Below are 23094 nucleotides of genomic sequence, written 5' to 3'. Positions count from 1 at the left end.
CTTCGTCAGCTTACAAGACACCCAACCGCGCCACCCACGTTTAAATATATCCTACCACACCACTGTTCCTCAAAACTTCTTAGAGCAATTTTATCTCAAACCTGACTTCCACGACCCATATGGAAGCCTCACGAGAGTATGAAGGACTATTATTTGGTCAATCTGGTTCCTAATGAGTGATTTTATAGATTCATGGTATACCGAAGAAGGGTCAAACTACCTCCGGGGTCATTAAACTACCTCTGCTAATGCCCCAAACTTCTACGAAAGCCTTGTGTGGTTGGGCTCCGAAATGTTTAAGAATAGGCCTATGCCCCTGAATCCGCACGGTGTAGAACTTGGATATACACTTTTTTTTTTTTTGTCTTTGTAATTAATGTCTAGGGTAAATAAAGCTACGTTACGGCATCCTTGTGAGCTCCCGGATGTGAAGTTTTTATAGAGAGGAAAGACGACAAAGGGAAGGAAAGGGAAAGGGAGGGAAACAGGTGTGGGCAGCGGGAACAAGTTAATACCTTAGCAACGCCGCCTAAAAATAGCGTGGAGGTTACTGAGATGACTTTAACGAAACAAATAATGGCGGTGAATATGTCCTGAAATGATAAAAAAACAATAGTAGTAGTAGTAGTAGTAGTAGAACAGAAAAAGTAGTAGTAATAACAATAATAATAGTAACAGTAATAGTAGGAAGAATGGAAGAGGAGAGAGATAAAGGGAGAAAAGAGGAGTGAAAGAAAGATGTAAACAGAGAACAGAAGAAAAGGTGGAATGAGGAGGAAATAAATAAAAGAGAACGAAATATAAGAAAAAGGAAGATAATATTAAAGTAACTAAGAAAAGAAATTGGAGGAGAAAGACAGATAGAAGCAAATAAGGGCAAAAAGAAGAAGGAGGGAAAGGGAGAAGGGAAAGGAAAGGAAGAAGAGAAAGCTAGGAGAAGAATAAATACTAAGAAAAATGGGAGAAGAAGAAAGATAAAAGCAAAGGAAGGCGAAAAGAAGAAGGGAGAAAGGAAAGGAAGAAGAAAACGAATGAGAAGAAATAGGGAGGTAATAAAAGAGTAAACGAGAAGAGGAATGGGAAGAGAAAGAAAGATACAAGCAAATGAAGGCGAAGAGAAGAGGAGAAGGGGAGACAAGTGCTACCCTTCCCGCCTCCCCCATTCCCAAGAGAGCTGTAATGGGGAGGGAGGTGAGGTATGGGCGCTAAAACACACCTTCCTCCCTCCTGCAGCTGTTGCCTCCTCCTCCTCCTACCTCGTCTCTTCCCGCCCATGACAACACCCACACTCGCGCCCATAGCAGGAGAAAAAGGAGAGACAAGGTATGGGAAAGAAGAGGAAGGGAAGAAAAGTTAAGAGAAGAGTAAAGAAAAAGAATGGGAGGAGAAAGAAGAAATGACAAGGATGCTGAAGGAAAAGGATGGGAAAGAAGGGGACGGAAGAAGAAAAGTTAAGGAAAGAATAAAGAAAAGAAATGGAAGGATAAAGAACAGAGGGAAAACAAGGATAACAAGAAAAGGAATAGGAAATAAGAAAAGGAGAACGGAAAGGGAAGAAAAAATAATGAAAGAAAAGTAGGGAGAAAGAGGAGTAAAGAAATGGAATGGGGAAAAGAAAGAAATGAGGAAAGACAAGGACACAGAAGAAAGGGGATGAAAAGAAGAGAACGAAAACGAAAGAGAAATTAAGAAAAGTTAAGAAGAGAAAGAAAAGGAATGAAGAGAAGGAGAAATATAAGAAAACAAAGGCGAGGAGGGGAAGGGAGAAGGACGGGGTGTGTGAAAATGTTGAGAAGAGTAGAGAAAAGGAATATGAGGAGAAAGATAAGAAAAGGAGGAGGAAGAGAAGGGAAAGGGAGAAGGAAGGAGTGTGAGAAAACGTCAAATTGAGGCCTCTCTTGATGAGTAAATAACCCCAAACGGCCCTTCGTTAAACCCTAAAGGACCTGGTTCAATGGGTCTTTTTTAAGTTTTGTGTGCATGTTAAAACCTTCAGTTGGGTGGCCGTTGGTGCTCTCTCTCTCTCTCTCTCTCTCTCTCTCTCTCTCTCTCTCTCTCTCTCGTTCTAATTCCCTTATTCTCTTTTCCTCTTCCCTTCACCACTCAACACCATAAAAACAACCACCACCATTTACCTCCGTCCCCAGCCGTCACTACCACCGGTGGCCGGAGATAAGGGACCATACCTGCCCCTTAATTCTCTGGTCCATGAGTCATCAAAAAGCTTAAATATATACACACCGCGCCACACCTCAGGCCTATGCCGATGACCGTTTCTTGACTTTCCTATGGGTAACCCCATCCCTACCTCCACGGGTAACTCTGCCAGGTGTGTGTGGGGGGCGGGAGAGTGGCTATAGAGTTCACGCGGTTACTGTTGTGTTGCTGCAGTGCACCACACCTGGGATGGACTATTCGTATTCGAATACATTCGTATACCGTATTAGGATGTATTTGTATTCGAATAATTAATGATAAAAATCAAAGTATTCTCATTCGTATTGGAATACAAGGGAAATGCATTCGTATTCTGCGAATAATCTGACGAATACTTCAAAATTTATCATCAGAAATAACAGCCGTTGCTCCTTACAACTCCAGCCTCCTGGGCGGACGTGTAATCGTCGTGTATAGTACAGGTTCATGAGCTCATTTTACTGTTGCATAACTTTAGAACAGTGGTATACCCAGTTACGTCAAAAAGGTATGTTTCAATATAAAATATTCATGAATGTACTCATGAATACTTTTAGAAAGTAGTTGTATTTGTATTCGAATTAAAACCATTTCAGTGTATATGAGTTCGTATTCGCATTCGTTGTAATTTGAAGTATTCGTATTCGAATACACAACTAACTAATATTCACTCCATCCCTGCACCACGGACCATTTTAATGCATCATCGTATTACAAGTAAGAACTTTCCAATATGAAAATACATCATCATTAGATATAAAAAAAAAGTGAAACGAAGCCATTGGTCATTAAATGTAGAGAAGTTAAGATTTTCAGGTTGAATGAAATGACGGCAGGAAGCTAGGAAAATGTTAGCCACTTTTGAACTGAAGATCTCGTAACTGTGACTAAATTAACGCGTGTTGTTCTTGATGAATGAAAAAAAATAGTGCTGGTTCACCAAGTTATATGGGCAAGAAAACGGCTGATCATGGGAGGGAGGTGCTATACAGTCTTAGGAATTTGTTGTAGCTCTTGCTTGCCACGTTGACTTCCTACCCCTGAGTCACCTCCTCCTCGACCCCTCCCTCCAATTCAGTCTTGCAACGTGGCATGGTAGACAGAGGGAGGAAGAGGGGGAGGGGAGAGATGGAGGAGAGGTTGCGTCTTGAAGGTGGAGGAGGAAGTGAAGGAGGGAGGTGGAGGTATTTTTGGAGGGTCGGGGTCATGGAGGTCAAAGGATGAGGAAAAAGGGAGAGTAATTATAGTAGTGATGAGGAATGTGGTGTGGTGGTGGTGGTGGTGGGGTTGATGATGGGGTTGATGAAGGGGGTGATGGTGGTGCAGAAGATATATAAGGTTAATAATAATAGTGGTGGTAGTGAAGATTTGGGTGGTGTTGATTGTGGTGATGGTGGTGGTGGTGGTGGTGGTGAAAAAACGTTGGAGAGTGAAGAGGTGGAGGTGGAGGAAGTGAAGTGGACTTTGTAACCCCATACCGACCGCACACACACACACACACACACACACACACATAATACTCACCCCAGGAAAGAGTAACGTATTCACTCCTTACCTCTCTCCCCTCTCCCCCCTCCCTCCCTTCCCATTCCCTATCCACCTCCCCATCTCCACTCTCTCCCTCTCCCTCCACCCTCGCCCCTCCTCTTCACCCACTCTTATACTTGATTCCTCACCTCAACACTTCCCTGTCTCCCTCACCTCCCCCTCTCATATTCCCTCCAATCCCCGCCTCCTCCACTTCGCTCCCCACCTCCTCCTCCACTTCAAGTTCTTCCTCAAAACCCCGTAGTGTGTGTGTGTGTGTGTGTGTGTGTGTGTGAAGGGGGGAGATGGGGGGGGGGGGGCATTTCATAACATGGTGATATGAGAAAAGGATATACGGGTTTCAGATGACAGGCTCGTAGTAGTACTAGTAGTAGTAGTAGTAGTAGTAGTAGTAGTAGTAGTAGTAGTAGTAGTAGTAACAATTAGTACAGACCCTTAAGCGGTACTTTCTTTATTTCGTTCATTTATCTATTGCTTTCACAGTCCCCTTTTTTTTTTTGAGGTTTTGTCCATGAACATTCTAAATAGCTGTTGTTGTTGCTGCTGTTATTGTTGTTATTGGTGGTGGTGATGTCGCCGGCAAGTAAGGAGGAAGAAGACGGGTAAAATGTTATAATTACTGCTGCAGACGACACCAGGTTCAGTTTTCCGCAGTGAGGGGTTTAGGGGCAAGTTTTCCTTGTCCGTCAGCCCAGAATCACCCTCCCCCCCTCCCCGCACCCCCGCCCTATGACCACAACCCTATCCCTCACTCCTTTTACCTCTCTTCCCCCCCCCCCACACTCTCTCTCTCTCTCTCTCTCTCTCTCTCTCTCTCTCTCTCTCTCTCTCTCTCTCTCTAATGGAGATATTATTAACTACTATAATTACTATTAATTACTATATACATACATGTTTTCATCTCTTTCGGATCTCCCTCCCTTTACTGCTGTTCTTTATCCCGATGAGGTGTGTGTGTGTGTGTGTGTATGTGTGTGTGTGTGATGACATTTGTTAATTATGTTGTTTTGTCAAGTTGGTATACATTTAACAACAGAACATCGTTATCATTAATGAGAACAACAACAAGAGCGCGAACAACAAAAACACGAATAATAATAATGATAATAATAATAATAATAATAATAATAATAATAATAATAATAATAATAATAATAATAATAATAATAACAGTAAGAATAATAATAATAATAGTAGTAGTAGTAGCAGTAGTAGTAGTAGTAGTAGTAGTAGTAGTAGTAGTAGTAGTAGTAGTAGTAGTAGTAGTAGTAGTAGTAGTAGTAGTAGTAGTAGTGGCAGCAGCATCAGTAATAGTAGTAGTAGTAGTAGTAGTAGTAGAAAAGAAGCATTAGCCAAGGAGCCACGTTGTCGCCTGGATGAGGTGTCGCCTCTTGTTCTCCCTGCTCCAGGTCGGCCATCCTATGTCTCAGGGGCACCAGACACACTGGCCCAAAAGCCACCAACATCTTCAATAATTTTATGGACTATGAGGCCACAGTGGTGGAGAGTGACATTAGGGTGGCTCGGGAGCGACATGAGTTTAGTGAAGGAGTAGTAGTAGGAAAGGATAAGGTGTTATGTATAGATTTAGTGCTAAGTAGTATTAGTGATATGGTTGGATGCCACAGTCATTAGGGAAAAGAGTTGGGGCTAATGACCTCCAAGCCATGGCGCCCTCCATGATTATATGTCTGGAAAATAAACATGGGTGGAGGTATCTTTTTGTAAGTAGTAGTAGTAGTAGTTAGTAGTAGTGGAGGTAGAAGTAGTAGTAGTAGTAGTAGTAGTAGTAGTAGTAGTAGTAGTAGCAGCAAAAACAGAAGTAGTCGTAGCAACAAAAAACTATAATATTCGTGGCGTGGTGTGGTGGTGATGGTGGCTTGGTGGTGATGGTGATGAGTGGTGGTCACGCCGCGTAGAATTATTGCTGAACTCCTCATGAATGGCATACACATACGTCACTTACAATAAGTGTCTGTCTCAGGCAGGGTGGTACATAGTACTCACCATTCGTGTTTCTTGGCTGCATGTCTGAGGTGTAGCTGCCTCGTGTTGCTGGGGAGCGAGTTCGGTGTTCACTATCTTTTGCTGCCTCCCCTGCTGAAAAAAAAGGAAATGTTTTTGTTAGTCTTTTTTGTGTCCTTGTCCTGCCTCCCTTATTGTAGAAAAAAATGTTAAGGTGTGTGTTCGGTGTTCACAATCCTTTCTACTAAGGTGTGTGTGTGTGTGTGTGTGTGTGTGTGTGTGTTCGGTGCTCACTATCATTTCTGCTAAGGTATGTGTATTTTTTTTACACTAAAGGAAGCAGCTGAAGAGCGAAAACAAATGAAAACAAAAACAAGTGTTAATAGCACAAAAAAACGGTGCTAGATCGGCGTCGCATGACCCTCCAACACACCCCCAACAATGGAAAATGGAAAATGCTGAAAAGTAAAGATGGCTCCACTATAAACACTTTCCTGCGCCACAACGGGCTGGGGCCTACCATTAGGCCCTACTATGAAGGCCTACAGGCGCCACAGGCAAAAAAAAAAAAAAAAAAAAAAAAAAAAGCTGACTATGGTTATAATTATGGGTAGGCGGTGGCTGAAGTGATAGCGCGCTGGGCCCACATTCACCACGTGATGGACGACACGAGTTCGAATCCCCACGCTACCACCTCGGATTATTCAGTCACCGCCGAGTGGCTTAAAATTACCCACATGCTGTCCTGAAGATCACCCATCAACCCGGACTCTAGAGGAAACCGTCCAAGAATCAAGAACGAGTCCCGGGGGGCAGCATGAGGCAAGAGAAGATGGCGCCACTATAAACACTTGCCTGCGCCATGACGGGCTGGGGCCGAATACCATCCAGGCCCCTCAAGCAAGCCTACCAGCGCAATAGGCAGAGACGTAAAAAAAAAAATAATAATGCCATGTTGTAGGGTTCTTCAGGGCTAACAAATGTTATTATACAGTGTCATGTCTACAATGCATGGGTAAGCCAGGAAAACAACTTGAAGAGAACAACAACAACAACAACAAGATGGACAATCTGTTGATCAGCGTCTGCGACGCCGATAAAAAAGCTTATGACAGAGTCGACTGGCTGGCATTGTGGGACGTTTTAAAGATATATGGTGTGGAAGGAAAACTGATAAATGCAATAGTCTTTCTATGAAGATTCATTCGCATGTGTTAAAATTATTGGAGAAAAAATTGAACACTTCGAGATAAAAGTGGGCTTGAGGCAGGGGTGTGTCAGGCAGGAATGATTTTTAAAGAGGAGAACCTTGCATCGGTCATTTATTTTGTCTCGAGAATGATCAACTACATTTTTATTAATAACAGTATCACTTATTATTGAAGTGTAATTGTTACAAGCCCCAGAGAAGCACAGGTAATTTAGGATAATTGAAAGAATAGTTCAAGCTTCGTGGGCCCTGAGACCAGGTCGCTGGTGACACCTGGTAAGAATGAATATACCCGTTTCCCAAGATTAAAATATATTATTAACCACTCTTCAGTACTATAATAATATTAATAGTAATATTTGATTATCATTAATATTCTTGTATATGTATTTTTATTTATTTATTGTGGGCCCCCTTTTTGTGGGCCTAGTTCAGCTGCAACATTTGCATCATGGTCCATTGTAAATCTGGCACTGGAAAAAAACTTCTGTAGGGCCCCTCTTCCCTCGAGACCCTAAACACGTGCTTATTTTGCTTAATGGTTAATCCAGGGCCGTTGAGAAGGGAGTAGTAGGGTGGGTGAGGGCAGCTTGAGAGAGGGAGAGATGACGAAGAGTGGATAGGAGGGTAGGAAGGAGGCGCAGTGTGGAATAGATAAGGGTGGAGAGGTCAGGAGTGGAATGGGAAGCAGGCGAGGGTGGAGAGGTAAAAGGAGGATAAAAAGAGGTGAGGAAGAGGGAAGGGAGAGTGGAGTGCCAGCTTCAAGGGAGGGGGAAGGTAGTGGAAGATGAAAAACATGGAAGGAGGGGAGGACAGGTAAACTGAAACACGCTGGTTCACGACAAGGTTACCTGTTTTAGGGTCTGAGTCCATTTTGCAGTTATTCTTAGTACTTAGTAACGGTGAAGGAAGAGGAGGAGGAGGAGGAGGAGGAGGAGGAGGAGGAGAGGATAGTAAGGTTTCATAATGAGGGGAAGGGAAACACTCAGCGATGAGTGAAGGAGAGCAAGGTAAGGAGGAGGAGGAGGAGGAGGAGGAGGAGGAGGAGGAGGAGGAGGAGGAGGGGTGAGAAACAAGGACGAGAATAGGAAAGAAAGAGATATTAAACCAGTGACTTGAAAATGGAAAAGAGGTGATATTGAATAAACAGAGGAAATGGGGGAAAGGAAGCAAAGAGGGAGGGTAAAGCAGAAAGGAGAACATGGAGAAGAGACGAAGAGATATTGAAGAGACAGAGGAAAGAGGGAACGAAGGAGAGAAGAGCAGGGAAGGAGAACAAGGAGAAGAAACGAAGAGATGAAGAAAGGACAGAGGAGAGAAGGGAAAGGGGTCAAAGAAGAAGGGAAGAGGAGGGAAAGAAAACAAGGAGAAGAGACGAAGAGATATTGAAGGGAAGGAGGAAAGAGGCAGAGGAAAGAGGCACAGAGGAAGGAATGAGACGAAGAGATATTCAAATGACAAGGGAAAGATAGGAAAGAGGCAAAGGAGAAGGGAAGAGAAGGGAAAGAGAACGAAGAGTAGACGAGGAGGAGAGATATAGCTGATGTGATGCAGGAGGGGATGGGAGGAAGAGGGAGGGAGGGAAAAGGGTAGAGGAGGGAAGAGCAGAGGGGAGAGTAGGGGAGGGTTGCTGGCATGACCTTGGGGTTACGGGAAGGCAGCAGCAACACCCAAGGTCCTTCCTCGGTCCTCGCCTCACCCAAGAATCCAGAACACTTGCTCGCGGCTGCCCTGCCTCGGCTATACCTACTACCTCCTCCCTACCTGGCCCTTCCACCCTACCTGCCTCCCGCCTCGACCCGCCCCGCTACGACACATCCCGCCATAGGGGCGAAGGGCGTGGCTCCTGCATCTGCTTTGTTTGTACTTATTTTCTTGTTTTCTTCCCCTTCTTCATTTGCTTTTTCCTCCCTCTCGCATCTGTATTTATTTTTCTCGTTTTATTTATATTTATTTAACTTGTTTTCTATCTTTTAGTTCTATTACCTTCATCATTGTTATTAGTGTTACTAATGCTACTACTATAGCCTGTACTACTACTACTACTACTACTACTACTACTACTACTACTACTACTACTACTACTACTACTACTACTACTACTACTACTACTACTACTACTACTACTACTACTACTACAACTACTACTACTACTACTACCACTACTACTACTACTACTACTACGATTACTATTGCTGTTGTTGCTGCTGCTGCTGTTGATGCTACTACTACTACTACTACTACTACTACTACTACTACTACTACTACTACTTCTACTGTAGTGATTATTTTGTACTGTTAACCCGTTTTTCTCCTCCTCCTCCTCCTCTTCCTCCTCCTCCTCCTCTTCCTCCTTCTTCTTCTCCTCCTCCTCCTCTTTTGCTTCTTTTTCTTCTTTTTCTTCTTCTTCTTCTTCTTCTTCTTTCTACCAGTGTAGCACGATTGATTCCAGTGTAACACGATTGACTCCTTCAAAAATAAGCTCGACCGTCACTTCCTTCAACTTAATATCAACTAGAGTAGAAATGCAACGTTTTGGAGTCTTCTGATTAATGTAAAATCACTTAGGTTTAAGGACAGACCACCAAGTCTGGACCATGGGGTCTGTGTGGTCTGATTTTCTATGTAAATCTATGTAAAAAATCTATTGTTATTATTATCATTGTTATTATTATCATTATTATTATTATTATTATTATTATTATTATTATTATTATTATTATTATTATTATTATTATTATTATTATTATTATTATTATTATTATTATTATTATTGGTAGAAGTAATAGTAATATTATTATTATTATTATTATTATTATTATTATTATTATTATTATTATTATTCATCTCCGTCTTCTGCTTCTCCTTCTCCTTTTGCTTCTTCTTCTTCTTCTTCTTCTTCTTCTTCTTCTTCTTCTTCTTCTTCCTTCTTCTTTTTTCTTTTCTTTTTCTTCTTCTTCTTCATTTCCGTCTTTTTCTTCTTCCTCATTCTTGTTTCTTCTTCTTCTACTTCTTCTTTATCTTCTAATTTCCTCCACCTTCTCCTTCCCATAATCGTCTTCCTCATCCCATCATTCCTCGTCTCCCCTCAACGCATTATAAAACTGATCCCACCTCTCAAGCAAACGCCAAGAGTTACTGCAATACATATACAAAAGACACCAACCCACTAATACATAAGGGAACGTACCAAAGACACAAACCCACTGATACATAAGGGAATGTTCCCAAAGACACCTACCCACTGATATATAGGGGAAAAGGGCGTGACGTGAAGGAAGCTATATACTAAAGGGGGACTGTACTTCGAAGGTCTAGGGCTTTAGGCGGTGGCACGTGCTCAGTATGTTAATAAAAAAAGGAATAATAGCCACAAGTAGGCGTGTAATCATGTTGACTCGTCGCCTCAAAGCAGTTCGAATATGAGCATGTTATATAACACTGTAAAGCTGGTGTAATGGGGGGGGGAGGGGAGGGAGCGTCGTCCCCCCCTTCCCGTCTACATGCAGATATACATGTAGTCCAACACGTGTCAAAACAACTATCCCAGTGATACGTTCGCCGAGTGGGTCTGTGGAGGACACTTGGCCCTATGTGCTGACGTTCGGGTTGCCATGGAGCTAATCTTACCCCCCCCCCGTCCCCCCTCCCAGAAAAATAACTTACGCGACAGTGACAGAATATTCAGCTGGTATGACCGTTGTTATGGGGCGGCAAAGAGAGTGAAGAGGAGCTACGAAGGCGAGGAGAGGGGCCGGGAGGAGAAGGGAGAGGGGGATAAGGAGATGCATCCAGTTCATCGGGGCGTTGCAAAAAAGGGTAACGGGGATGAGTCTTGGGGAGGCCAAGGATGAGCAGGAGGGGAAAGAAGGAGAAGCCGGTCTGGGCGGGGCGCAGGGGCGGGTCTGAGCGCTGGGGAGGAGTCTGTGGGCGTGAGGCAGGACAACCCGGGTGGGAACAGGAGCGATGGGATAGGACAGGTATAGGATGTTGAGGGTGGAGGGCGGGGTGGTTACAGTAGGGAGGGGCGGAGAGAGAAGATATGGGAGGGGGAGAGCTGGAATGGACTCGCTAGGCGGGGGCGACGAAGGAGGGAGCCTAGGAGGATGAGACGCCCAGAGGTGCCCCACCCACAGCAGACCTTGATCGGTATATAAGGTCGGCGCAGGACAGTCTCCGCCAGACGGCTCCTCCTCGTTGGTCATCATGAACGCTCTGGTAAGTGTCCCTGCCACTGCGACGCATCGCTGCGCCGTGTGCGGGGCATCGGAACCTGGCGGCACTCGCCTCGGCACCGCGCGCTGCATTACTTTACTTCGTTAGCTGATCAACACTAAAGGGACAGCCGCAACATTACCAGCCGCCTCTGTCCTCCCTTAGAAACACTTGATCTATACGAACATGCAGGATTTTCATGTATTAGCTGTTGGCCGATTTAATAGTAGGCTCTTAGATTTAAAAAAAATGCACGCTATATATATATATATATATATATATATATATATATATATATATATATATATATATATATATATATATATATATATATATTTTTTTTTTTAAACACACACACACACACACACACACACACACACACACACAGTGATGAGCACGATCGCCTCGCAACCGAGAGGTTCCGGGATCGAGTCCCGGGCGGCGTGGAGACGGGTGGGCAATCTTCTTAAATCGGTGCCCCTTGTCCATCCAGCAGTGAAAAGGGACTACCGGGGGCCATTAGGGGTTGTGTCCCACCTTCCGGGTGTGGGGGTGTGGTGTGAGACTCCAGGCGTGCAAAAAGGTCCGTCACCTGAGCTCCAAGTTCATGCAGGGAGGAAACTGGCTGGGGATCGCGAGTCCAGCACGTGATTAGACCGTGGTGGTAATTACACACACACACACACACACACAGCTTCGGTAGCTCAATGGTAGAGCTCTTCGCTGCCAGGCTCCATGGTCTGGCAGGCAGAAGTTCGAGCCCTGCTCAGGCGGATTTTTCCACCGACAGAGGTTAATGCCCCCCTTTGAGTAAAGGGGACGGGGTGTGTTCTGTGTGAAGGTCCTGGCAGTACCCAGAGATTGACTATAAGGGGCTTGCTCGGGTCGGGAGGGTACACTTGCTGGCGATTGCGAGCCCAGCTCGTGATCAGGCCGTGGGTGAATTACACACACACACACACACACACACACACGGAGCTCCGTAGAGCAAAGGTTAGCACGCTCGTCTTACCCGAGAGGTCCCGGGTTCGATTCCCGGGCGGAATGGAGATCAATGAGTGGGTGTAGTGTAAAGTTCCAGCCTTAGTCTACTCAAAGATATGTCGTATGAACTCCAAATCTCACTCAGGGAGGGCACTGGCTTCGGATCGAGAGTCCAGCACATAACACGACCATGGTGAATGAATGACTGATTAACTCATGTATTCTTGCCCAACTTGCCCACAGACTGTGCTCTGCCTGGCGGTGGCGGTGGCCAGCGGCACCGGCCAGCTGGTGGGCTACCCACAGGTGTACGGCTACCCCGGAATCCTGAGTGCCTACCCCGGCTTCCTGCCTTCTGTGACACCCATCACCCTTAAGACCGTGGCCCCCAGCCCCTTCACCCTGAAGACCGTGGCTCCTGCTCCCATTACATTTAAAAATGTGGCCTCTGAGCCCATCACCATCAAGGCAGCGTCTCCAATCACCTACAATGTAGCCCCCGTGGCCCCTGTGGCTCCCATCCAGTCCAAGTTCCACGCCCAGGACGAGCTGGGCCAGTACTCCTTCGGCTACGCCGGCGGCCCCGCCTCCCGCGCCGAAACCCGCGACGCCTTCGGAATTGTGCGCGGCTCCTACAACTACGTGGACCCTGAGGGCAAGCTGCAGACCCAGAACTACGTGGCCGACGCCCTGGGCTTCCGCGTGGCCGGCACCAACCTGCCGGTGGCTCCTGCGGCCCCCGAGGTCCCCGCCCTTGTCGGACCCGAGCCCGTCCAGGACACCCCCGAGGTCGCCGCCGCCAAGGCATCTTTCAGGAGTCTGCTTGAGAAGGCCGCGGCTGCTCCCGAGACTGCTGCAGAGCCCGCCCCTGAGGCTGCCGCCGAATCCACATCAGAGAGCCGCAAGAAGCGAGCGATCGTGGCCGCCCCCGCCGTCCTCCCTTACGCCTCTCCCTTCCACTTCCCTTATGCCCACACTGCTCCCCTGACCTACTCTCACCCCTGGGCTTACTCTGGCGCCCTCCCCGCCGTCACCGGCTACACAGGAATCCCTGCCATCACTGCCTACACGGGAATCCCCGCCGCAACTACCTACGCCGCCGCCGCTCCTGCCGCTCCGAAAGACGCCACCCTCCTGAGGGTGGAGAACAACCCCGGCCACGCTGTCTCTTACCGCGTTGACTAGACGAGCCGACACAGTCAGAGGTGTGCTGTCTCTTGACACCCAACACAACATCGCTGAAGGAGGAACACGACGCAGGGAGGAACGACACGATTTTGTCTGCTCGGCGCGGCGCCATCGTCCCTGCCCCCTCCTCCCTCCGACGGGCGCTCAGGCAGCAGCGGTTCATCGGCGGTGAAAACAAATATTCTGCGTTTTGATGACAAATAAAACATTCTTCAGCATTATGACAAAGTAGTCTCTTTTGTTGTTCCTGATAACATTGGACTTGGGCGTTGAGGGGCCGCAAGTGCTAAAGGCACGAAGATGGTCATGGTGGATGAGTTTCCTCTGAGAATGATAAACTAGCTCGCCTCAAAGACTTGAAACAGATGTTCTCTATACACTTTGCTACGAAGCAGCAAGTATGTCTTGCACTTCTGTTGCTGAAACGAGATATATGGAAAAAAATAGTAATTATTATCTTATTCACTTGAGTTGTAAAAAGATCTGACGATTCCATCAATCAAACCTAATTAAAGAGTTTATTTATCTATGATTCAGTCTACCAATCAAATCATCTCTCTATATATGGGGAACGCACGCTAAGCTCTGCGGCGCCTGCACGCTCAGCTCCATTACGTGGACTTCAGAGCGAATGATGTGTGTGTGAGACCTGAGCCAGCACGGGAGGACAGGAAACAGGCGCGACTGAAACATGTGAAGGGCCGCAGCTCCTCGTCCCCAGGCTACGGTCTGCCAAGGGTCACTCCCAATAGAGAGCATGAAATGATATGAAAAAGGGCTAAATCATGCGCTTTTTAGCCATCAAAGTCAACCCTCTATGTTTTGTTCTTTCAGAATTATATCGTTTATAATGTGCTAGATATTTCTTACGTGGCTAATATAAGAGTGATCTAAAGCATACGCCATTTACAATTAGTTATCGGTGTCCATTATCACTAGCTGTTTCTTTTTCTTTACTCTATCGTTCACAAAGGGGCCGATACTTTTTTTTTCCTGAAAAGGAGGTGCATCGACCCGCCGCGGAGCAACTTCGAACCGAGGTCAACAGGTTCTTGGAAAGACGCGTGAACCAGTCAGCCACCACATCCAAGGAGCTTAGAGTTTCTTTACACACACACACACACACACACACACACACACACACACATAACCAGGCAGAAAAACATAACCTACCGACACACACACACACACACACACACACACACACACACACACACACACACACACACACACACGTAATGCTCTAGTGTTTTTAGCATTGGCTTTCCCCGAGTGTCTTAATTTTATCTAGTTATTTTTTTATAGGGCCTTATCTATCTCTATTTACGTATATACTATCTATTTATCTATTCAGTCTATCTGTTTATCAAAGGATCAAGTTAAAATACATTTAATTATTGGAAACTACAAAGAAAGCGACATATCTTATACAATGATCAGCAATACTCGTTCAATTATGTTTAATTTTGGGCTGGTTTTACTCAACAGGCATTATCTCGTTTGCTTTTGTATTTTGGCTTATAAATTAATGGGGTTGTATGCGGCCATTCATAGGGTGGTCAAGTGACCTAACCTGTCCTGCGGCAAGCATTAGCTGTCAGGGGATTGCCTCCTCTAGGATGGCTCCACACGAGCGATTTTATTTCTCGAGATTCTGAGAACAACAGGTTCAATGAGGCCCCTCACACGGTGGCCTGCGACAGGAATCGGCTGCAGCATTAACCTCCTCCGAGAGGTAAAGTTAAAAGTAAAGTTACGGTATAGTTGGGGGCATACGCTACAGCTCCGCGTGGCCTCGGTGCTCATCTCCGTCGCATTGGCGCTTGAGCCTCTAATCATAATGAGTAAGAACTCATCACCCCGGGACACAGGGCCAGTGTCACATCCGAGGTACCAGTTTACGTTCCCCAGGTTTTCCCAAGTACCCATTTATCGACCAACCGAAAAGGGAGGATGAACAGATGGGTGAGCTGCTCGCCGACTGCCCGGACCGGGGTTGGAATCCGGGCCCCTGGATTCGTAGCTAGACACACTAATCACTGCACCATGGAGGCGGAGACGGAGGCAGGCCCCTTTTAAACACTTTTCCACGCCTGGCAGGCCTCGCTCGAGAACAGTATTCTGCCTTAACAGTCGTATGAAAGCATTTAAACACTTGATCCACATAACACACGAAAAGTAGAAATATAATAAAAATAAATAAATAAATTATAAGAAAACATACAAATGTTCATTATTCTATTATTGCAATTTTAATATTTCATTATATAACAATTCTGGAATGAAGCACAATAAGTTTGACTAATAGGACAAATTAATTTTTTTTTTCATTTTAACGAACTCCTTTTGAGTTAGTAAATGTTATTATAATCTGCAATTATGAAAAAAAAGTGGGTTCGGCATGGCTTAGTTTGTTAGAGTGCTGCATAGATGCATGCGCGTCTTTTTTTTTTTTTATGTTGCGGCCTATTGCGCCGGTAGGCTTCTTCCCGGTGGGGCCTGATGGTCGGCCCAAGTCTTCTTCGCGGTGGGGCCTGATGGTCGGCCCAGCCCGTTCTGGCGCAGGCGAGTGTTTATAGTGGCGCCATCTTGTACTGGCTGATGATGCCCCCCGGAACTCGTTCTTGATTCTTGGACGGCTTCCTCTAGAGTCCGGGTTGATGGGTGGTCTTCAGGACAGCATGTGGGTAGTTTTAAGCCACTTGGCGGTGACTGAAAAATCCGAGTGGTAGCGTTGGGATTCGAACCTGCGTCGTCCATCACGCGGTGAATGTGGGCCCAGCACGCTACCAGTTTGGCCACCGCCTACCTTTTTAATTTGATAAATAAGTTGGGGATATAGGACTTAATAATTAGTTTCACCAATAAACACCAGGATGACCGCGTCAGGCAAACCACATGACAAATACACGTCTGCGCGAAGGCATGATTACATGACGCCCTGCCGCGTGGCAATGCGGCGCTCGTGTGGGGCAAATCTTGAAAGTTTCACACCCCCCTTCCCTTTCCTTACCCTCCAGTCGCGGCCGACCCCCGCCCCGCCCTGTCCCCGTCCTTCGGGTGTTCCGTCCTTATTAGAGCAAAAACGCGGGGATGTTGCACACACACACACACACACACACACACACACACACACACACACACACACACACACAGCCTTTACACACCTAGTTCTCTTCTTTCTCGGGTTGGCGCCTTTGTTATTTCATGACACATTCGAGGATCTCAGGTTCATCGGTTATTCGTCGCTGTAATCGTTGGATTACAAAACAAAGCCTCGGAAACCAAAATGACAACAAACAGAAAGCAACAACGCATCAACGAAACCAATGTGAGCCTTCCCGGCTCTCCTTCAAGCATTATGACGTTTTTGAAACAAATCAGTCAACTTTTACTTGTCATGATTCTTCTCCATGTACAGATCTTTCTTATGTGCTTCTTTGACAATTCCTATTTCGTGATTTTTATTTAAGAAAAAATCAGGTTTTCTACTCCATTTTCTGAACACTTGATACAAGCCCCGGAGACGCCTGGCTGGCACGGAGCTCCCAAGAGGAAGGTGTACAGCAGTCCTGCTACGGCCTCTCCTTGCTATGACACAAGGAGCTATGACAGATTCTTTCAAGGCCGGGATTATTTCGAATTTAATGTGACTTAATACAAATGTGACTCCTCCCTTTTTTCCATTTATACGGAGCGGCGTGTTGCGGGCATTTCTTTTAATGTTCTGCCCTTGGCAAAGAATTTAAACTGTGGGGGAAAGAGAGGCGCCATTCCTGTGCTCCCTCGGCCGTTCCCTCCACCTTCTCCTCGGGTGACACGGTGGGCAGCCAAAAGACTCGCACATGGCGACTCTCACTCTTCATCAGAAACAGGTGACTCAGTAACGAGTACTGCGCAGCCAGTGAATCCCGGCGGGCACTCAGCTTAGGCCGCGGCCTTGGCGGGCGGCAGGCGTGGCAAGCCAGCTCTGCACTCACCTGGTTCTCCCTCCTGTGTGCTCTACCTCTTCCCAGTCTGTCTGCACCAAACTCGAGGTGTCCAAATAACATAATCTTCATCTTGTATTAACAGTCAAAGGAGGCGCAGACTGCTGGCATCTGCTGCCCCTGCCCAGTTACCGCCGTGGCTCGCTCTCGAAGGAAGCGGTGATGCGCTGGGGTCCAAATCGCGCGTGCCGCAGTTGGCTGTGTTGCTGCTCTCCGGCAACCTGAACGGGCGGCACCAAGGAGCCACCCCGTTTCCTTGGGCGGCATGCACGACGCTCACAGTGGAGCGGCGATGGAGAATGTTGTGCTACTTTTCCTGTCTTTTAACTGATAACTGTATTTGATTAAAGGAACACTAGATTATATCAAATGATACGCTTTATTGTCACGCATCTCATGGACAGGATAACACATGAGAAAACTACAATGAGTGTTTAAGCTATGTAGCTCGAACATAAAGTATGTATCCTACAAAGACTAACTTGAAAGTCTCAAACTACTGTAAAGCCGACATCTGATACTCATTTAAGAGAAACAATTTTGGGTCTGGAGAAGCGGAGGCCCGGGAGGGGCGGCGCCGAAGACGGCCTGTCCTCCCGACTCCTCCCTCGTTTTTGTTGTCGCGAAGTGAGTACCGCCGGGCGGGGGTATATAAGGGCCTCATCCGCCCGCCGCCCTCAGACGCGTTCCTCGGCAGGCAAAATGCATATTCTGGTGAGTGTTGGTTATGTTTTTTGGATAATATTACGCGGGAGGTCAGTGGGGACGTGAAGGCGGGGCGGCAATAACTGATTACAATCCTTGCTTCCATCAGGTGGTGTTATGTTTAGCAGCGCTGGCCGGACCCGGCGGCACCCAGCTGGTGAGGTACTCCTTCAACTTCCAGGGCGGACCCATCTCGCGGCTGGAGACCCTCGACGAGTCCGGCACCGTCAGGGGCCTTTTCAATTACCTTGACAGTTACGGCAACGTGAAAGTCCAGCACTATGACTACTCGGCGCAGGTCGGAGCGCCTGCCGTCAACTTCATTGAACCTGTGCAGTCCCCCAAAACTTATCAACACTTTGAGCCCGTGACGGCGAGCCCAGAACCCGTTTATGAGTCCCGTGAACCTGTCTATGATGCCCTGCAGCCAGAGTATGACGACACTTACGACACTTACGATGCTCCTGACCCTGCTCAAGACGCTCCTTACCCTGCTCAAGAGGTTTCCAACCCTGTTCAAGATGACCCTTACCCTGCTCAAGATGACACTTACCCTGCTCAAGATGACCCTTACCCTGCTCAAGAGGTTCCCAACCCTGTTCAAGATGACCCTTACCCTGCTCAAGATGACACTTACCCTGCTCAAGATGACCCTTACCCTGCTCAAGATGCCCATAGCCCTGCTCAAGAGGCGACTGACCCTGCTCAAGATGCTCCTGCCCCTGCTCAAGATGCTCCTGCCCCTGCCACAGATAACTCTGACAATGCCAAAGAGGCCGCTGAACCTATCCAAAATGCCCATGAATCGGCACAAGACATCCTTGAACCAGACCCAGACACTCCAGAGCCTCCCCCCGACGCCCCTGCCCCCGCCCCCACCACCCCTGAGCCACACACCGATGCTGCCGAGGCAACCACAGAGACGCCAAAGCCTCGCCAGGACGCCGCCAAGGCCCAGCCAGATGCTATTTTCAGGAGCTTTGGGCAGCGCCTCCGATCTCTTGCACGCCCTTCATACGCATTCCCTCCTCGCAGAGCTGCCAGACGCTTCCGTGGTAAGCGTGCAGTTGTGGCCTCCAGCTACATCTTCCCTTACGCTTCTCCTCCACTCTTCTCTTACCAGCCCTTGGCCTTGACCCACGCCGCCGTCCTCCCTGCCGCCACCGCCTACACGGCACTCCCCGCAGCAACCACCTACGCCGCCGCCGCCCACGCCGCTGCTCGCGACGCGGTGCTGCTGCGGATAGAGCACAATCCCGGCCACGCCACCTCTTACCGCGTGGACTGAGCACGCCCCGCCACGGCCAAGGCCAGGAACACTCGCGGCCTCGCTCTTGCTCCCGTTTTTTCTCCTTAATTATATATCACACACACACACACACACACACACACACACACACACACACACACACTTTCGCGATTACCGTTCATGTATTTTTAGGAAATAAATATACATCAAGATCATGTTGTTACATTCTGTCCTAAATAACTTTTTACGAAGTCTCACAAAATATGTGAAACTATTAAATAACTCGCATTGTCAGTCATTACATCATGAAATGACAACTTGACTTTCGACAGAGCCACAAGTGAGGGCCTCACCGTGTGCATGAGTGATAGAAAAAGTCTTATTATTTTTAGAAAGATGGAAATCTTTTTTTTTTTTAAGGGACGGCAGAGGAGTCGGGGGCGTGGGAAGAGGCAAAGGAAGACGCCAAGGAATGATTCGTCCCGCGGCTCCTCGAGGCCACCACACCCAGGCAGGCCAAGGCGGGGGTAATGGGTGGGGGGTGGGGAGGATCCTTCCCATGACGTACAGCCACTCCACCACCAAACAAGTTCTTCGGTGAAGGATAAAAAATATATTGCGACAAAAACACAGGCCTTGTGCGTGGAATGTAAGACCGGCTCAGAGACTTGTTATGGCTCAGGAGCGTGCTTCCTTGCTCTTCCTCACATTCAGTTAACTTTTCCCTCTTTCATTCCATTTATCTCCGAAGCTTGAGTGTGCAAAGGTATCGCATAACACAACTTTATGGTCCGTCCTGGCGTGGTAATGTGCCTCAGGGGCTCACCTTAGTGTTTGCTACAGCGCCGAGGTTTTGCGCTGGGCGTGGCGCAGCGCAAGCCTCTGCACGAAGCTTACTCCTCCAGGCAAGAACACCCTAAAATAGAACACTGACCCGGAACTTAGAATGCCCACGCGGCCTCCTGTGAGGGTGACGCTGACTGACGGATAACAGAATGCCCTCTGTTGCAAAGAATTAAAGACCATTTCAGTAATCAATTCAAAATTAATTAGGAAAGGTAAAAGTGGGGGCATGCGCTATACCTGCGCGTGGCCGCGGTGCCCATCTCCGTCGCATTGACTTGAGCCTATTGTGGTTAAGAACCCATTACCCCAGGACACAAAGCCAACCACAATTTATCTTCCCCAGGTTTCCCTAGGTACCCATTTATTGACCAGTCCGAAATGGAGGATGCACAGCTGCAGGTGAGCTGCACGCCGACTACCAGAGGCGGGATTTGAACCCGGGCCCCCAGATTCGTAGCTAGGCACGTTAACCATTGCACCACACCACGCCACACCACAAAATTAAACTTAAATATGTCTTTGAAAACTAATTAAATACATGAAAGCTGAAATTATGTTCTTTTGCTACTGAAGAAGTCCTTACATTTATTAATCACTAGTTAGTTTACAGCGCCACCCAAGTTGCAGTGCATTTTACAACTTGTTTTTATCTTTCGAGCAGGAAGAATCGTGAGTCGAGCGAGGCGTTGCCCGTCCCGAGGGAAGAAGAAAGGGAGGGCTACGGCCAGGCAAGAGGGAGGGGCGCGGGCGGCCCTGACTTCGAGGACCCTCGGCCCCGCCCTTCCCTCACGCCGCGCAGGTATATAAGGCAGTGCCCCGTCTTCTCCGCCAGACAGCTCCTCTCCGGTGGGTCAACATGAACTCTCTGGTGAGTTGTAGACGCTGCTGGTGCAAACTGTGGTGAGCTCAAAAGATACAAAATGTGACTTAATGCTCTTATATTATTAACTACAAATTTATGTTCCCCAACAGACTGTGCTCTCCCTGGCGGCGGCGGTGGTCTGCAGCACCGGCCACCTGGTTAACTATGCGGGGCTGTACGGCTACCCGGGAATTTTTGGTGCCTACCCCGGCCTGCTGGCCCACAATTATTTGGGTGCCGCGCCCTACCTGACTGCCGGTCCAGTCACCCTGAAGGCTGCCCCCAATGTTCCTCTAACCTACAGTGTGGCCCCTGTGGCTCCCCTGTCCCCTGTGGCCGCCGTGGCCCCCGTGGCCCCCGTAGCTCCGGTCCAGTCCAAGTACCACGCCCAGGACGAGCTGGGCCAGTACTCCTTCGGCTACGCCGGCGGCCCCGCCTCCCGCGCCGAGACCCGCGACGCCTATGGAGTAGTGCGCGGCTCCTACAACTACGTGGACCCTGAGGGCAAGCTGCAGACCCAGCACTACGTGGCCGACGCCCTGGGCTTCCGCGTGGCCGGCACCAACCTGCCAGTGGCCCCTGCAGCTCCCGAGGCACCCGGCCTTGTCGGACCCGAGCCCGTCCAGGACACCCCTGAGGTCGTCGCCGCCAAGGCTGCCTTCAGGATGGCTTATGATGAGGCCGCCGCCGCCGCCGAAGCTGCTCCGGACACCCGCTAACAGAGCACAGCTGACGGCACTGTAGAGCATCTCGGACAGACATGTTTATAATAAGTGTTGGAGAAAAGTGCTTATTTTCTTCCATCAGATTATTTGCCAAGACCGCTCGCTTGGCTTTAAACAGATATGGTCCGAGTGTTGACGCCGCCGCTCCTCTGTACATCTGTACATACTAAACACTCTAACTCTTCCTTCATCTTTATCTGATTGTACACTGAAAGATAGGTTTCCATATTAAAATGATATATTTCTTACATATGTATTTTCCTTCATGATTATAGTCAGTCGGCGTGCAGCTTACCCAGCTGTTCATCCTCCCTTTTGGGCAGGTAAAAAAAAAAAATAATACGGGGGGAAACCTGTGGAAGGTACTCGTAAACTGTGGTAACCCGTGTAGCACCCTAGTCCAGTGTCCGGGGTAATGGGTTCTTACCCTTCAAAAGCTCAAGGGCTAATGTATCAGAGATGAGCTCCGAGGCCACGCGCAGCTATCGCGTATGCGTATATATATATATATATATATATATATATATATATATATATATATATATATATATATATATATATATATATATATATATATATATATATATATATATATACACACACACACACACACACACACACACACACACACACACACACATCAAGAGTTTAAGTTATAGATGGTGTTAACAAAACTTGAAAATTCAGGTCACATGCTTGCCAAAGCGTTACTGTCATGAACAGTTATGTTACCCCACGGAATGTTCAGACCTTGAATCATACCCCCCTCCCCCCAGAAAAAGAACAAGTGTGGTAATAGTACTATTTCCAAATTCGGAATGCTAAGGGAAATGTATAAAGCCACGGTGGAAGGGAAGTAAACTCGGTCACGGGCTCTTAATTAGCTTTTTGTTCTGAAGGAAAAAAACTGAAATGTTCTTTTCTGTCGCTTTTCACGATACGGGGTGGTGACAACGAGGGGCGCGGCGGAGGAACAACAGGTGTGCTCGACAGAATGAACGACCTTAGATGTTGACACTTTGCCTAGAGGAAAAAAATACTAGCTACTAACTGCATAAAACCAAAATTTACTTAAAAACATAAAGGTTGTACCCCATCACAAGATACTTACTTTGTGTCATCACCAGTTGCAGCTTGCTGTCTCCTCTCCTTCTCAACGTCCTCAATTTGTGGCAAACAATCCCCACTTACCTTTCCTCGTCCCTTGATTTTCCTTCTTCGTCTCAACCATCGTGTGCTCCTACGTGGGGCGTTTGGTTTACCTGGGCGTGCGCTGCTGTCACACACGTCTGAAAACCGTGAGAGAAAAGGTGATAACAGGGACGAGGGTGGCGTATGAGTTACCTGGTCACCCGTTTATACCTTTATGTGTGGGACTTATGTGATGCGAGTGAAGAACCACAAATACATGA

At 47.4% G+C, this 23094-nt stretch overlaps 4 protein-coding genes across 5 annotated transcripts in view; 3 read left to right on the top strand and 1 right to left on the bottom strand.

Annotated features, from left to right (window-relative positions):
* Positions 1-22953, bottom strand: part of LOC126982610 (ras GTPase-activating-like protein IQGAP1) — a 56802-nt gene extending 33849 nt beyond the window's left edge. Inside the window, exons 1-2 of the mRNA XM_050834802.1 lie at positions 22874-22953; positions 5752-5844 (exon numbers count right to left, since the gene is read on the bottom strand). Of these exons, the coding sequence (XP_050690759.1) occupies positions 5752-5844; positions 22874-22913 (133 nt within the window). The 5' untranslated portion in view covers positions 22914-22953. The remainder of the gene's footprint in view (positions 1-5751; positions 5845-22873) is intronic.
* On the top strand, positions 10978-13534 carry LOC126982612 (cuticle protein-like). The gene is made up of 2 exons (XM_050834806.1): positions 10978-11137; positions 12362-13534. Exons 1-2 carry the CDS (start codon positions 11126-11128, stop codon positions 13301-13303), a joined length of 954 nt encoding a protein of 317 aa, XP_050690763.1. The 5' UTR covers positions 10978-11125; the 3' UTR covers positions 13304-13534.
* LOC126982611 (uncharacterized) lies at positions 16796-19461 on the top strand. Of its 2 annotated transcripts, XM_050834805.1 has the most exons (3): positions 16796-18009; positions 18110-18502; positions 18587-19461. In XM_050834805.1, exons 1-3 carry the CDS (start codon positions 17998-18000, stop codon positions 19286-19288), a joined length of 1107 nt encoding a protein of 368 aa, XP_050690762.1. In that variant the 5' UTR covers positions 16796-17997; the 3' UTR covers positions 19289-19461. The 2 variants fall into 2 exon arrangements, with proteins under 2 accessions (XP_050690762.1, XP_050690761.1); XM_050834804.1 differs by having other exon boundaries at positions 16797-18009; positions 18110-19461.
* LOC126982614 (cuticle protein 6-like) lies at positions 20805-21930 on the top strand. Its single transcript, XM_050834808.1, has 2 exons — positions 20805-20963; positions 21068-21930. Exons 1-2 carry the CDS (start codon positions 20952-20954, stop codon positions 21674-21676), a joined length of 621 nt encoding a protein of 206 aa, XP_050690765.1. The 5' UTR covers positions 20805-20951; the 3' UTR covers positions 21677-21930.
* Positions 22954-23094: the final 141 nt, after the last annotated feature.

The sequence above is a fragment of the Eriocheir sinensis genome, chromosome 51 (assembly GCF_024679095.1).
Source record: "Eriocheir sinensis breed Jianghai 21 chromosome 51, ASM2467909v1, whole genome shotgun sequence".
Lineage (NCBI taxonomy): Eukaryota > Metazoa > Arthropoda > Malacostraca > Decapoda > Varunidae > Eriocheir > Eriocheir sinensis.
This window is presented reverse-complemented; position numbering and strand designations above follow the sequence as displayed.